The sequence below is a fragment of the Musca autumnalis genome, unplaced genomic scaffold (genome assembly GCF_047663935.1).
Source record: "Musca autumnalis isolate F117 unplaced genomic scaffold, ASM4766393v1 scaffold_4, whole genome shotgun sequence".
In the NCBI taxonomy this organism is placed as follows: domain Eukaryota; kingdom Metazoa; phylum Arthropoda; class Insecta; order Diptera; family Muscidae; genus Musca; species Musca autumnalis.
The window spans coordinates 151,383,148-151,397,878 of NW_027411977.1; the positions used below are offsets into that span (position 1 = coordinate 151,383,148).

Here is a 14,731-nt window from a genome sequence, read left to right on the forward strand (position 1 = left end):
ACCCATTGACGTCGACCACAAAACCAGGAAAGAGCGGCCTAACTCCATATTCTGATGAAGAATCAGAAGATGAGGAATATGGTAGGGTACAAGAGGGTAAGGATGATAAAAGGGTTCCTTTGTTGCCAGTGAAACCAACTGAAACAACCACCACTAAACCATCCGACAAACCAGAGAAGCTAACTGACCCATTGACGTCGACTACAAAACCCATGACAACTGAACCTTCTGACAAACCAGGGAAACCAACTGACCCATTGACGTCGACCACAAAACCAGGACTGCCATTAGATTCAGGAAAGGGCGGCCTAACTCCGTATTCTGATGAAGAATCAGAAGATGAGGAATATGGTAGGGTACCAGAGGGTAAGGATGTTAAGTCTGTTCTTTTGTTGCCAGTGAAACCCACTGAAGCAACCACCACTGAAACCTCGGATAAACCAGAGAAACCCATGACAACTGAACCTTCTGACAAACCAGAGAAACCAACTGATCTATTGACGTCGACCACAAAACCAGGACTGTCAGTAGATTCAGGAAAGGGCGGCCTAACTCCATATTCTGATGAAGAAACAGAAGATGAGGAATATGGTAGGGTACCAGACGGTAAGGATGATAAGTCTGTTCCTTTGTTGCCAGTGAAACCAACTGAAGCAACCACCACTGAACCATCCGAGAGACCAGAGAAACCAACTGACCCATTGACGTCGACCACAAAACCAGGTCTGCCAGCAGATTCAGAAAAGGGGGTCCTAACTCTATATTCTGATGAAGAATCAGAAGATGAGGAATATGGTAGGGTACCAGAGGGTAAGGATGATAAGTCTCTTCCTTTGTTGCCAGTGAAACCAACAGAAGCAAACACCACTGAACCATCCGACAAACCAGAGAAACCAACTGACCCACTGACGTCGACCACAAAACCAGGACTGCCAGTAGATTCAGAAAAGGGGGTCCTAACTCTATATTCTGATGAAGAATTAGAAGATGAGGAATATGGTAGGGTACCAGAGGGTAAGGATGATAAGTCTGTTCCTTTGTTGCCAGTGAAACCAACTGAAGCAACCACCACTGAACCGTCCGACAAACCAGAGAAACCCATGACAACTGAACATTCTGACAAACCAGAGAAACCAACTGACCCACTGACGTCGACCACAAAACCAGGACTGCCAGTAGATACAGGAAAGGGCGGCTTAACTCCACATTCTGATGAAGAATCAGAAGATGAGAAATATGGTGTCGTACCAGAGGGTAAGGATGTTAAGCCCGTTCCTTTGTTGCGAGTGAAACCAACTGAAGCAACCACCACTCAACCATCCGACAAACCAGAGAAACCAACTGACCCTATGACGTCGACCACAAAACCAGGTCTGCCAGCAGATTCAGGAAAGGGCGGCCTAAGTCCATATTCTGATGAAGAATCAGAAGATGAGGAATATGGTAGGGTACCAGAGGGTAAGGATGATAAGTCTGTTCCTTTGTTGCCAGTGAAACCAACTAAAGCAATCAGCACTGAACCATCCGACAAATCAGAGAAACCAACTGACCCATTGACGTCGACCACAAAACCAGGACTGCCAGTAGATTCAGGAAAGGGCGGTCTAAGTCCTTATTCTGATGAAGAATCAGAAGATGAGGAATATGGTAGGGTACAGGGTAAGGATGTTAAGCCGGTTCCTTTGTTGGGAGTAAAACCAACTGAAGCAACCACCACTGAACCATCCGAGAGACCAGAGAAACCAACTGACCCATTGACGTCGACCACAAAACCAGGACTGCCAGTAGATTCAGAAAAGGGGGTCCTAACTGCATATTCTGATGAAGAGTCAGAAGATGAGGAATATGGTAGGGTACAAGGGGGTAAGGATGATAAGTCTGTTCCTTTGTTGCCAGTGAAACCAACTGAAGCAACCACCACTGAACCATCCGACAAACCAGAGAAACCAACGGACCCATTGACGTCGACCACAAAACCAGCACTGCTAGTAGATTCAGGAAAGGGAGGCCTAACTCCATATTCTGATGAAGAATCAGATGATGAGGAATATGTTGGGGTACCAGAGGGTAAGGGTGATAAGTCAGTTCCTTTGTTGCCTGTGAAACCAACTGAAGCAACCACCACTGAACCATCCGAAAAACCAGAGAAACCAATTGACCCATTGACGTCGACCACAAAACCAGGATTGCCAGTAGATTCAGGAAAGGACGGCCTAACTCCATATTCTGATGAAAAATCAGAAGATGATAAAAGCATTAGGGGACAAGATGGTAAGATGGACAAGTCTATGCCAAGCACAGAAAAGACTCAAGATGATTCCGATGAAGATAACGGCGCGCAGATCGGTGATGAGGTAGGGGTTGTCGACGAGGCTCCAGAAGGCAAAGTTCGGGCAGTTGCGTATTTCGTTGACTTGAAGGAAAATGACGACTCGAACACAGAAAAATTAAAAAAATCAAAAATTGGGAAACGTTTACCCCCCAAAACTACCTCACAGAAATCTACCGAGGAAAAACAGAAAAAGTCGTTTTATTTGAATAGGGAATTTAGTTCCAACATTTCCAAAGTTAAAAGTGAAGTTAAACATGTCCAGAAAACAAAAACTCAAATACAGAATAAGAAGCCAGTTAGCGATATGACCTTTACAGATAGAAAGTCGAAATCAGCTAGGGAAACTGATAGTCCAACAACTCGAAAATATGAGCGGGTTATTACAGATGCCACCAATATATCGGCATTGAATAATCAAATACGTCTGGAGAGAACATTAAGTCCTTTACCCAAGCAAACCTTCCTTGACACTAATGATTCGCAAAGTCGTAGCACCACACCAAGGCCACGCATTAGAACTGATATTACAAGAGTTCCTCAAAACCAAACGTTACGTTCATTCAGTCCACCACCAAACCACCCGAAAGCTAACTATTCTGGCATAACTAGTGTGTACGCCTATACCAGAAAAGCTCAGGTTACACCGCCTCGAGTAAAGAAGACAAAAGAAACAACACACTCAAGAAGTTCCACTCCAGTCGAAGACTCTCAGAGAAGGCGTTTAAAAACACCCACCCAACCAGGTGCCATGCATCACTACATGCAGCCCACGATTGCCCACAGTCGCAGGTATGGAAGCTTAGGTCGCACCGATAGCAACGTCAGTTTGGATGACAAGTCCATTTCGAAGTCGTCAACTAAGACCACGACTAGTTCAAAGGCTCCCACGCCCGTAAAAACGCGTTCCGATAGACTGCACTCTCAATCCAATAAGTACAGCTCCAGCAAAGAGTCCCTCCAAAGCAATACATCAAAGTCCAAAGAGGACAAGCCCAAGTTGACTGATAATAGAAAAAGACTTATTAGCGTAAGCAGAACCCCAATATCCTCCCCAAAAACTAAAGAACACAAACAGGGTAAAGGTCACGAAAAGGTAGATCATTTGACCAGATCGACAAAATCTTCAACGACAACAACTGTGTCCTATGTTAGACAAATATCGCACGACAAATCTGGCGCCGAAAAGAAAGCTCCGTTCAAATCCAAAATAAATGCAGTTGAAGATAGCAATCGAAAGAAGGTAGCATCTCCAAGTTCGACACCTATAAAACAGTCAAAAAGTGCTGTAACCAAAGTTCCCGTGAGAAAGGTAGCCCCGAAAACCACCCGTCCAGATGAGAATAATACCTCACATACAATTAAGGCCAAGACACCTGCTGGACAATCAGTCAAACGTTCTACGCCCAGTAGTGTGGAGTTAAAGGAAAAAGCAAGAAAGAGTACCGACGTAAAGGTTCAGAAGAAATTAAAAAATACCGCCAATCAATCCAGCACAACAACCACTTCGAGTAGTGTATCGACGTCATCCACCTCTAGAACAATACAAACTAGGAAATCGACGACGAAGAACACTGTCACAAATGCAACTGTGAAAAAAGATTATCAAGCTTCGAATAAGAGCGAAAAGGAACTGTTGAATACCAGACTCGCGGAGAAGAAACCAATGGCCCATGTAACCACGACCAGAGTTTCGACAGTCAGACTGCATAGGGAGCCAATTGCAACCACATTGGTGAGTACGGTCGTGCTTAACGACGACAACGATTCGGAGAGTAATGCGCGATCGATACGCTCAAATGAGAGCACCAAGAGTTCCAGTTCCTCTGCGGGCAGTCGTAAGGTAATAACCAGCGAAGTTTTCACCAAGACATGCGGTCCCGACAAGCCGTTTGAAGTAATCTATCGCCAGCCTGACGTGGACTATATTAGTATGATGCGTCCACAGTCTGTTGAGCAACGTTGTGTTTATGAGCACGACGTCAGTTTCATTGACACCACAGATTCCAGTTTGTCTGACTCCATTGCGCTGCCCATATTGGCCTCAGATCAAGACCGCTTTTGCATGGCCAGTCCAGGGTCACCCAAACCAACTAGAAGTCCATTTGCTTTGATCGAAGAAACGCTGCGCCGACAACAAGCGGGTGGTTTTGCCTTGGACCCAACACTGCAGCGACAATTCGAAGCTGTTGATATGTTAACATCGGCATCGGGAAGTCCTTTGCCACCAACTGTAGATGATAACGCCCCCAAAGGTAAACTATTCAATTAATCTGTTTGTGTATTTATTATAAAGGTAGGTTTGGATGGGTAAGTATGTATGTATGTATATGTCGGGGAAATAGCGGGAAGTGGGTAATAATAAGTAACACATGTAAGAGAGTTTCAAACACACGCACACATACATACTAAAAGTATTATTTCCCTTGTTCTCCTATTCTTCTTGCGGGATACTCCCGCGGGACAACTTCTTTAAGTATTGCCCAGCACTCACACGCTTAATCTGGTGGCCGACCTGTCCTCGTATGCAAGGGATATCTCTTTAAAAGAATCGTTTGTGTGGTTATCCCTTTTACAAGGACACCACATCGTCACCAGATTCCTTAAAATGGCTTTGACGACTAGCCTTCCAAGAGAAAAAAATTGAGTAAACAAAATGTAACAAGCTAACATTTTGATTACTTTTTTTTCGAACCGCATTCAGAATCCCATACTCCACAGTCCAGAACTAAGAAGCTTTAAACATCTTACTACCAAAAAGGCTTGCAATGTCCACGAACGTGCCAACAATATCAGTTACTCCTCATCTAACTCACCATACCTCATCATCATCTGACTCCGATTCGGATACATCAAATTCTCATGACAATGACATGAACTACTCGGGGAAGTGGGGCGAGTCCACTGACGTAGAGGATTTCGGTAGCCAGGCCGACATTGCTAACATGCCGCCGAAGAGTTCTTCGAAGAATCACTTGACTGCAGTTGGTGACGTGCCACATGACGTAACCGATGTTGAAGACTACGACGCTTCCGATTCCGAACTTGAAGGCGATGGTTGCGATAAAGAGCATTCTTTTCCGGAGTTAAAGCTGTCCCTGGAAGAATTCTTGAATCACGATTTACAGGCACTGCAATCAGTCGACAATGAAGCAATCGAGAGTGTTGAACGGCGGTCTGGAAACTTTCTACAGGCTCAGAATCTTACAACAAACAATGACTATCTTACAGATTGTGAAGATTACCATACGGATTCTGAGATAGAAAACGAGTGCGTGAAATCCGTTTGTTTAGATTTGAACGAAGCATTGGTTGAGCCTGGTTGTGTAAATATAGCCGATGCAACAGGTACCCCGAATGTAAGTTATGCTACTAGCGAACACGATGACGTATCAATTGCTAGCAATATAAGCGACTTGGCCATGGATACAGCTGTGGCTAAAGGTCAATTAGCTCAGACCCTTTCAGAAGATGAGGTCTTGGAAATTTCGGGAGATGAAGAAGTTTGTCATATTGCATTTTCCGATTCCGATTCCAAAGATGATGATGGGGTTCTCTCAGAGGACGATAATTCGCCTATACCACATTTAGATGTAGCATTTATACCGCCTTTAACGTCAGCGAATAGATCTACAATGAGACCGACATGTTCGACAACTTCCAGTTGTAAATTTCTGGCAGCTGAAGAACGGAAAGAGGAGGTTTTAACTGATATTGAACGTTTAGACGACGACGATGATGACGATAGCTATGATGATGATGAAAAACCTATTCCGCAAGCAGTAATTTTAACACCAGGTGATGCAGGAGAATGTCTCACCGATTACGAAGATGTGTCCTGTGACGAGAATTCGTGTGCCGAATTATATTTTAGCGAAAATAAAGGCCAGTCGGTTGACTCGAAGGTACTGCCTCTGCCGCAACGGGAAGTGGTGCTGTTGCATGAAGACAAATATGGCGACACTATAACTAGCGTTATGCCGATGGACGAGGAGTATCAATTTGGTATGGGTGCCTTTGTTAAAGAGCAATGCGCCACCGATTCTGAAGAGTATTCCTGCGCCGACGACGAAGATGGCAATGAAGCTTCATTGGCCGAACCGTCTTTGTCATCGCCCAGTGGCCTAATTGAATCCGACATTACAATTGCCAATGAACAAATGAAAGCACACATTAGCAAACGCCTTGAAATACAATCGAACACCGAAGCGGTAACCGATGTTGAGGAATTCTACATGGATGGCACCAATGTCCGCAGAAAGAAACTTAAAACTCGCAGCATGAGTAAAAACAAATCCAAATATTTAGATGTTCCGAAGGCCGCAGAAGAAGGCAAAACCGATACTGAAGATATGGATCTGTCTGAGACGGAATTGCCACCTGGTTTAAAGTACACTTCAAAATCGAACCCCAACATCAATCTTCCTCCTGTTCAGATTGAGAAGGCAACCGATATAGAAGACCTTACAGCTGACGATATATCTTCTGCTTCGGAAGTGGACTTGCCACAAATAGACAGAATGAAGACTAATCTCAAAGATTACGATACCAGTAGTTCAAATGTTGTCATTGCTTCAGAAGCATGCGCTTCTTCTGCGAATTTTAGGCAAAACAAGAAACAAACTCAATCATCCATCAAACTACACAACAACGGCCAACAACAACCACAAACAGATACTGAAGATGTCCAACTGCCATCTGATGCCGAGGACATAAATCCATGTGAGCCACCATCTACATGCCTCTCGAACGAGCTGCACGAAATGCTTAATGCCGGTTGCACGACAACGGTGCACGAAAAATGTCAAAGCAGCTTCAATGTCGACGCCGAGAAGATACACATCAAGGGTATGCTGCGTGAGGCTCACACTGACGTTGAGTATGTAGAGTCTGATGAATCAGCAGCTAGAGGCAGCAAATAGAGGTCAAATTCTTTAACGTAATTTCTTCCACCACAGCAAAGCAAACAAACAAGAAAAACAAAAACAAATAAACACATCATAAATCTCTATAACCAATAAGCAATCAGACAGACATTCACACATCAACCGAAAGAAATTTAGTAAGTAACGAAAACCAACAAAAAATATATACTTTGTGTAAAATAATTCCCCTGACCCCCTTTCATTCACCATCAACTTGTACACAAGTCATCTGGGCCTGTCTGTTGCTCGAAACGTTTTCACATCGCACAGTATTACGTTACGGTCTCTGTACTAACAACATGCATTACTAACACACACACACACAGTTCACATGTCTCCAACACTAACCAAAACAATTACTAACTCCAAACATTTTTCTAGGCAAGTCAAGAGGTGGAACACCTACCCACCCACACACTAAAGTCTTTGGACCATTTTCGTTTTGATTTCAATTTTCAATTTAAAAGTAGACGTGTAATTACGTAATTCTTCGTTTGTTTATGTGTATGTATGTATTATAGCTTTGTAATCAATAGCCGCCGACCTTTAAAGAATAAAATATTCATTTTTCCTATTTGAAATTTACTTTTACAGAGACTCTACAAGAAATCATTCCAGAGGTTCAGACTGTAACGGTAGAATCGGTTACAAGGCAAGGTATGTACTCTCTCCCACCATACGTAGGTACATGTGTACTTCCGAGTTCAAATCTCAAATCCATCACAGATCATCATTTTTTATTTGTGTGCCTATCGTATTTTATTTTTATTTGTTTTCTTCTTTTTTCACTTTAGTTGCTGTCTTTTCGATTTTTTTTTCATGTAAAACATAATTTGTATTTAGGCTATGCACAAATTTGAAGAAATTAATACAAATGCTGGATCAATAGCATCGTTTCATTTTTTATATATTCAGGCTTAATTCCAGTATGGTTAGTTGTAATTTTTATGCTTCAAAAAAGTAAAGAAAAAAAAAAAAACAGCTGCTAACATAATTTAGGAAATTCTTCGTGGTCAAGAACCAAAATAGACAGCATCCTTTTAGTCTAGATGTAGTCCGGAATCACTTTCACTCATGATGCAACTACTTTTTGACTACAAACATTTTACTGGGTATAGTTTCGGATCTCCACACAAGTCCTCATAACTTCCATTGGTTTTTATATACTCTTCTTCAACAGCAAAGACTTTTTATCAATGAACGGAAAGAAACAAAACGATTCCCATACCAATCACACAAAGCCACAAACTTTTCAGCTTCTCTGAATCGTTTCATTCTCACAACCAAAACAAAACCACTAACTTTCCAATGACACACTCTTACACACACATTTGATTGCTTAACAACCCTCCTATAGCTAACATCAACATACTGAACATACTACGGTTGATGTGGTTGATGTTTTCAACCACCAAACGAATCATTCGTTCATTGAATCGTTCATGTGTTTTGAACTTTTTTGTTTTCTATCTGTTGTTGTGGAATTGAAGAACGAGACGGACGGATCCGTTTCAGACAATTTAGAAATGTCCGTTCTTCTGTCTGTCTGTCTGTCTGTCTGGCTGGAGCGCACGATAACTCTCGACGGGATCAACCGATTCGGTACAAAGTTTGGCGTTTGTCATATTTTGTCCGAAATTAGTTTAAGTTCGAAGATAGACCATATTGGCCCACTTCCTCGGGTACCTCCCCACAGAAACTCAACATTTTTCGCTATTATGGTGCGCACGAAAACTCTCGAAGGAGAAACCGATTTGGTTCATACTTTGCACACCGTAATATTTATACCAGACATAGATCAGGTTCGAATATGGACTATATCGATCCACTGTTTTGTGTACCTCCCACAAAAAATTTCGGAAAAGTGCAATTTAAAACCTCATCTCGAATTGTTTTGATTTTTTCTTGCAGCCGGTTGTACTCGAGGCCCCTATTACGATGTTACAAGTTTATAAGGGGCAAGTCCATACTTTCTGAGAAAATTGCTCGAAATCTGTGAAAAAACGTACGTCCATCAAGTGTAGTGGCTGGTGGGCACGACAACCCTCTAACCGAACACTGCGTTGCACATTTTGCTTATCGTAATATTTCTTCGAATATCATATACAATTCGAAGGTGGTGCTTAATAGGGTTATGACATTTTGACATTTTTTCTCAAAAATGATTTCCTGTAGTGAGAATGAATGAACTTTTGCCTATTAATGCCTAAAATAATGTTAAATCCATTTTATTTAAAAAAAAGGTTCCGCACAAACCACTTTAATTTTTTTTTGAACCATACCATGAAGCGAAAAAAAAAAATATTTCCTGTTGCACGATGAATGACCTTTTGCCTGTTAATGACTAAAATAACTTTTATTTCATTTAAATATTGAAAAAGGTTCCGCACAAACCACTTGTAATTTTTATTATATATGAAATAATGTTATATATAATATAAATGATATATATGATATATATGTAATGATATGAGGATAAAATTAGTAAGAAACAAAGGGTTATGTAATTTTGGTTATGTCGAGTGACCCTATACTTTGATTTCATATAAATATCGGCTTACACTGACTTCAAAAATGTTTCCAAAATTTTGAAAAATTTCCGATAACTCCCCACAAAAGTTCGAAAATATTCGTTCAAATGATACACGATTTGGTTGAAAGTTTGGATCTCGAAATATTATGTTCAAACTTAGTTTATGTTCGAAAATGATCCACTCTTTGTACCCAGTTCGCACTTAACCGGATTTAATAAACCCACTGGGTTTCAAATGTCAATTCCATAGCGCAAACCTCAAATAAATCCTTATAAAGAAGGTTAACCCGACAAAAAAACTCTGATGCAAATGCCGTTTTAGGGTACCTTCCTCATAGAAGTTCAACATTTTTGTTTAAGTGCAGTTTAAGGTCTGTTCGACGATCCTTTGTAAGTTTTTTAAAGAAGGTACATCTTGTGGTCCTGTTTACATCCATATTATGTTTTTCGTGAGCAAGTCCATGCTTCTAGATATAATGATCCAAAAGCTCTAAATTATTCGGAGGCCAGCGATAAGAACTACTTCAAATTCCAATGTAGACAATGTGGTTCATTCCTTCAGGTACCACATCCGCAACACTTTTGAGCTTTAATCCAAATACATATTTTTGTCGGCAAGTTAATACGTCCAAAAATGACCACAAAATTCTAAAAATCCTCTGAATACATAATTTTTGGGGGAAAACGATTTTGGTTGTATAACCAGTATTCTTTGTTGGCAAAGCCGACTGATAATTTTTATACCCTCAGCATTTATTCTAAAGAGGGTATATACACTTTCATACGGGCAAAATGTGCCTCATCGAAATAATGGTTTAAGACCCCAAGTATGTTTGGACGAAATCCTTTTCAGACAATTTGGAGTCGATTGAAGGGGGTAACCGATTTGGTCCATACTTTGCGCATCGTGAAATTTCTAGCAGACATAGAAGAGATTCCAATATGGACTCAATCGGTCCAAGCCTTCGGGTACCTCCCACACAAAACTTCGGAAAAGTTCAGTTTAGGACCTGCTCTCGAATCGCTTTGATTTTTTTTGTAACAACTTGTATTTACTGCCCCCATACGACGGTACAAGTTTCATCAGTGGCAAAGCCATACTTCCTGAGAAAATAGCCTGAAAGGTTCAAAAACCCAAAGCAAGCAAAATAACTCTCGAACGGATCTGCGGATTCGGTCCAAAATTTGGCCTTCATAATATTTTGTCCAAACTTAGTTTATGTTCAAAAATAAGCCATATCGGTCCACTCCTTCAGGTAGCTCTCCCACAAAAATTAAAAAATGTTCGGAAAAATTGTGCGCACGATAACTCTTGAAAGGAGGAACCGATTTGGTCCATACTTTACACATCCTAATATGTCTACCGGATATATATCAGGCTCGAATATGGACTATATTTGTCCATTTCTTCGAGTACCTCCCACACAAAATTTCGGATAAGTTCACTTTAAGACCTGCTCTTGACTAACTAATGGAAGTTCCATTTCTGTTGAAGAAGTTTTTTTCAGTGGCAAGTCCATACTACTTGGGAAAACAGCCCGAAAGTTGTAAAAACCTCTATGGCACCATATGTAGTATCCGATTTGGTGCAAAATTTGGCCATCGTCATATTTTGTCCAAACATAGTTTAACTTCTAAAACGACCCATATCGGTCCACTCCTTAGGATACCTCCCCCACAAAAGTTCAACATTTATGTCCAAGTGCAGCTTAGGGCCTGTTCGAGGATCCTTTGGAAATGTGTACCGATGATGCTCTTTGTGGTCCTGTTTACAGCCATATTATAAAATGACTAGTGGGTGTGATATCTATCGAAAAGATATGACTCTCAAAATAAGATCCACTTCCGTAATGCACTATGTCGGTCCATTCCCTCCTCCGCAACACTTTTGAACTTTAATCATAATCCACATTTTTGTCCGCAAGTTCAAATTTTCAAAAAGGTCCACAAAATTCTGAAAAGACCATAAATACATTCATTTGTCCATAGATGGAAGTTCCAATTCACATAGGCTGAGGGTATATTTCTGTCGGCAAAGCCGACTGATACTTTTTTACTTGTTTATCCGTATATGTGTATATATGTATTGCTGTCAATTGTTCCGTCAAATATAAAAGTGTCAAGAAGAGAAACACTGTTATTGAGCATTTGTTTCACACTCCCTATACTTCAACAGCTGCACTTGTAAAGAAGACTGCTATGCGATCGAAGAACACATAACTAATTTGTTGGTATCGCTTATTACAGCAATAAACCTAATTTTCTATGTCACAAAATAAATGCTCACTATTAAAAAACAACAAATTAATGTCTTCATCCCAAATAAAAAAACGTCAATGCCTTCTAGTTATATTAACCTGTCAGTCAATCAGAGGCTAGCGGACTTACTGCAATTTTTCCATTAAACATTTTTAGAATAGAACGTCAGATGCGTTTCTTACAAGTGCATATTACAAGTTTGTGCATTAATAGCTGGAATCATTTTAATTTCAAATTTGAAATACCTGGAGCTCCGATATGATTTGATTGAGAATGTACCTACCACATTCAAAATAAAACCCGTTTTCGAGCGTATTTTACTAAAACTCGAAAATGAGCAAAGCATATGTGCTCTCATTCGAGTTCTATACTCGATACCATGGTGTAAGAAGTAAGGTGTTTGCTTGAATAACAACAACTAACAATTTTACAATAACAACATGGTTTTATGGGATCTAAATGTCAATGACAACATTTGAGTACTAGAGTCTTTCTAAAATAGTTCAGAAAAATTTACAGGAAATAAATGAAAAGATTTAAAGTTTAATTTTAATTGGCATCGAAATTACTCTATACATAATGTGATACATTCTACACTTCATATAATTATTAAGCGGCACTGAATAGAACAGATTGGAATCTATTTATTAAATTTTGGAATATTCGGGGTAGGTCCTAATATATTCTGACAATTCAGTTTATAAAAAAAGTTCAAACCCGTATGATTGTCATTTACACCTTATATTATACACCATGACTCGATAAATTTTTTAATACACGTATTCGAGCGAGTTTTTCTCTCTACTCGAATTTGAACGAGCGTTTCGGAACTCTGGAAATAGTATATTTTATGTGCTAAATTTTACATGCTGAATAATATTTCTTGAATCATCAAAGGATGCATCTTTAGTTCCTTTTTCTTTAACAATTTTTAACGATTTCAAATCAGCTATTCTCAATTAAGCCGGATTTGTATTTTAGAACATTGAGCAACAGTAATAGTGGTGTGGTTTTTCAACAACACGTAACTCAAATTAGTGCTCAGTATGTTTACATTTTCAGAAAATTTCCCTATAGCAGATATTGCGGCGGAATAACAAGGTGTTGTGTCGGTTGCACAAATTAACACAAATGGTCAACATTTTTTATTGTAGTTGTTTACCTTTGGATGGGATTTCATTCACAATTATGGCTTTTTGCAAGTAACCAGATAAAATTCCCATAACTGAATAATGGTTACAAACCTACCTACTAAACCATTATTTTAACAAATGCATGTCAGCCGAAATTAGTAGTTATTCTATGGCCATTGGTCATTAATAGACGACAAACAAGCTAATATGTTTTATATTTTTAAAACTGCAAGCATTTTGAAGTGAAATGCGTTACTTTTCAGTGACTTTTATACCTCAAGTATATTTGGACGAAATCCGTTTCAGACAATTTGGAGTCGATTTAGCCCTGTCCGCCCGTCTGTCTGGCTGGCTGGTGCGCACGTTAACTGTCGAGCGGATCAACCGCTTCAGACCAAAATTTGGAAATGTTACATCCATGTAAATTCAGCGATATTTTAGGAATGTAATAACAGTATTTTCTCAATAAAAAACCAAGGGATTGCAAAAAATGTATACACCCAGTTTTCGGTATTTTTAAAAGAAGACTTTCTTTTGCAGGAAAATTATACATTTTAGAGAAAAAAATTATTTGTTAAAAAAGTTAAAAAAATGCTTAAAAATATCATTTTCATATAAAATTTTAAGTTTTGTCGCAAAACAAATTCTCGGCGCTAAATGGGTTAATAGTTTTAGGCAGAATTAAGCGTTGCCGATTTCCATCACTGAAAATGTTAACATATGTATGTACATTAATTTTATAATTTATCAATTGTTTTTAATTGCAAAAATAATGTAATATTTTATCGAATTATTTATGCATTTTAATCACGTACTTAAACATACACAAACATGTTTGTATTTTGCAATTAATATTATGAACGTACAACATATTCATGTATAGCTACACTGTTTGCAGCCTCACCGTCATTATCACATCCTTACATCATTCAAACAAAATCATCCAATATGTTTGTATATCACCTTATTTGATACCAAAATATAGCTCTAGTAAATCCAGTAGTGTGTATTCCAATCACAATCAATAACATCCAACAAAAATACACATCCCTCAATTGGAATTATCATATTTAAATATAAGAAAAATAGAAAGACGGCACAATATTGATTTCGACAGATCTTCCAATTATGATTGCCCAAAGAGGATTAAAAAATCAAAATTAAAAAAAGTACTGAAAAGTCATTTGTAAAAAAGTGGAAGATACAAAGACGTTCTGTTTACACAAATAAAAATGCTTTACGTAAATACTTAATTAACAAATCGAAATCTATCAACGCTTGGTTCCTGATATAGTTTTCATATGATAATCATGTACATATTATAAAAGATTCTGACTAACACAACGAAAGATTCCTTTATGAACGTTTCTTACATAAATTACACAATTGCAGAACATGTAACTGGGTGATTTTTCAAAAATTTCGAGAAATTTAATTAGATAATTGTGGTATTCTCATTCGACTCCATCTGTACTTCTATATAACAAATAATTGAATATAATGAATTCGAACTTTGACTATACTTATATTCGAATTCAAGTTTTCTTCTGCC

At 39.1% G+C, this 14,731-nt stretch overlaps 1 protein-coding gene across 8 annotated transcripts in view; it reads left to right on the forward strand.

The window, feature by feature from the left end:
- The window catches only part of LOC141402580 (uncharacterized), a 91,408-nt gene that overhangs the window by 53,088 nt on the left and 23,589 nt on the right, over window positions 1–14,731 (forward strand). For 3 of the 8 annotated variants that reach the window (XM_073984157.1, XM_073984160.1, XM_073984161.1), the window contains exon 2: window positions 7,849–7,911. Coding sequence is in view for 3 of the 8 variants with exons in the window: in XM_073984163.1 (XP_073840264.1) it covers window positions 5,098–7,251 (2,154 nt within the window). In the remaining 5 variants the exon portion in view is untranslated. Of the gene's footprint in view, window positions 1–4,445; window positions 4,585–5,033; window positions 7,392–7,848; window positions 7,912–14,731 lie in introns of those variants that run through there. The other 5 variants (XM_073984163.1, XM_073984165.1, XM_073984164.1 and 2 more) reach the window with 4 other exon arrangements.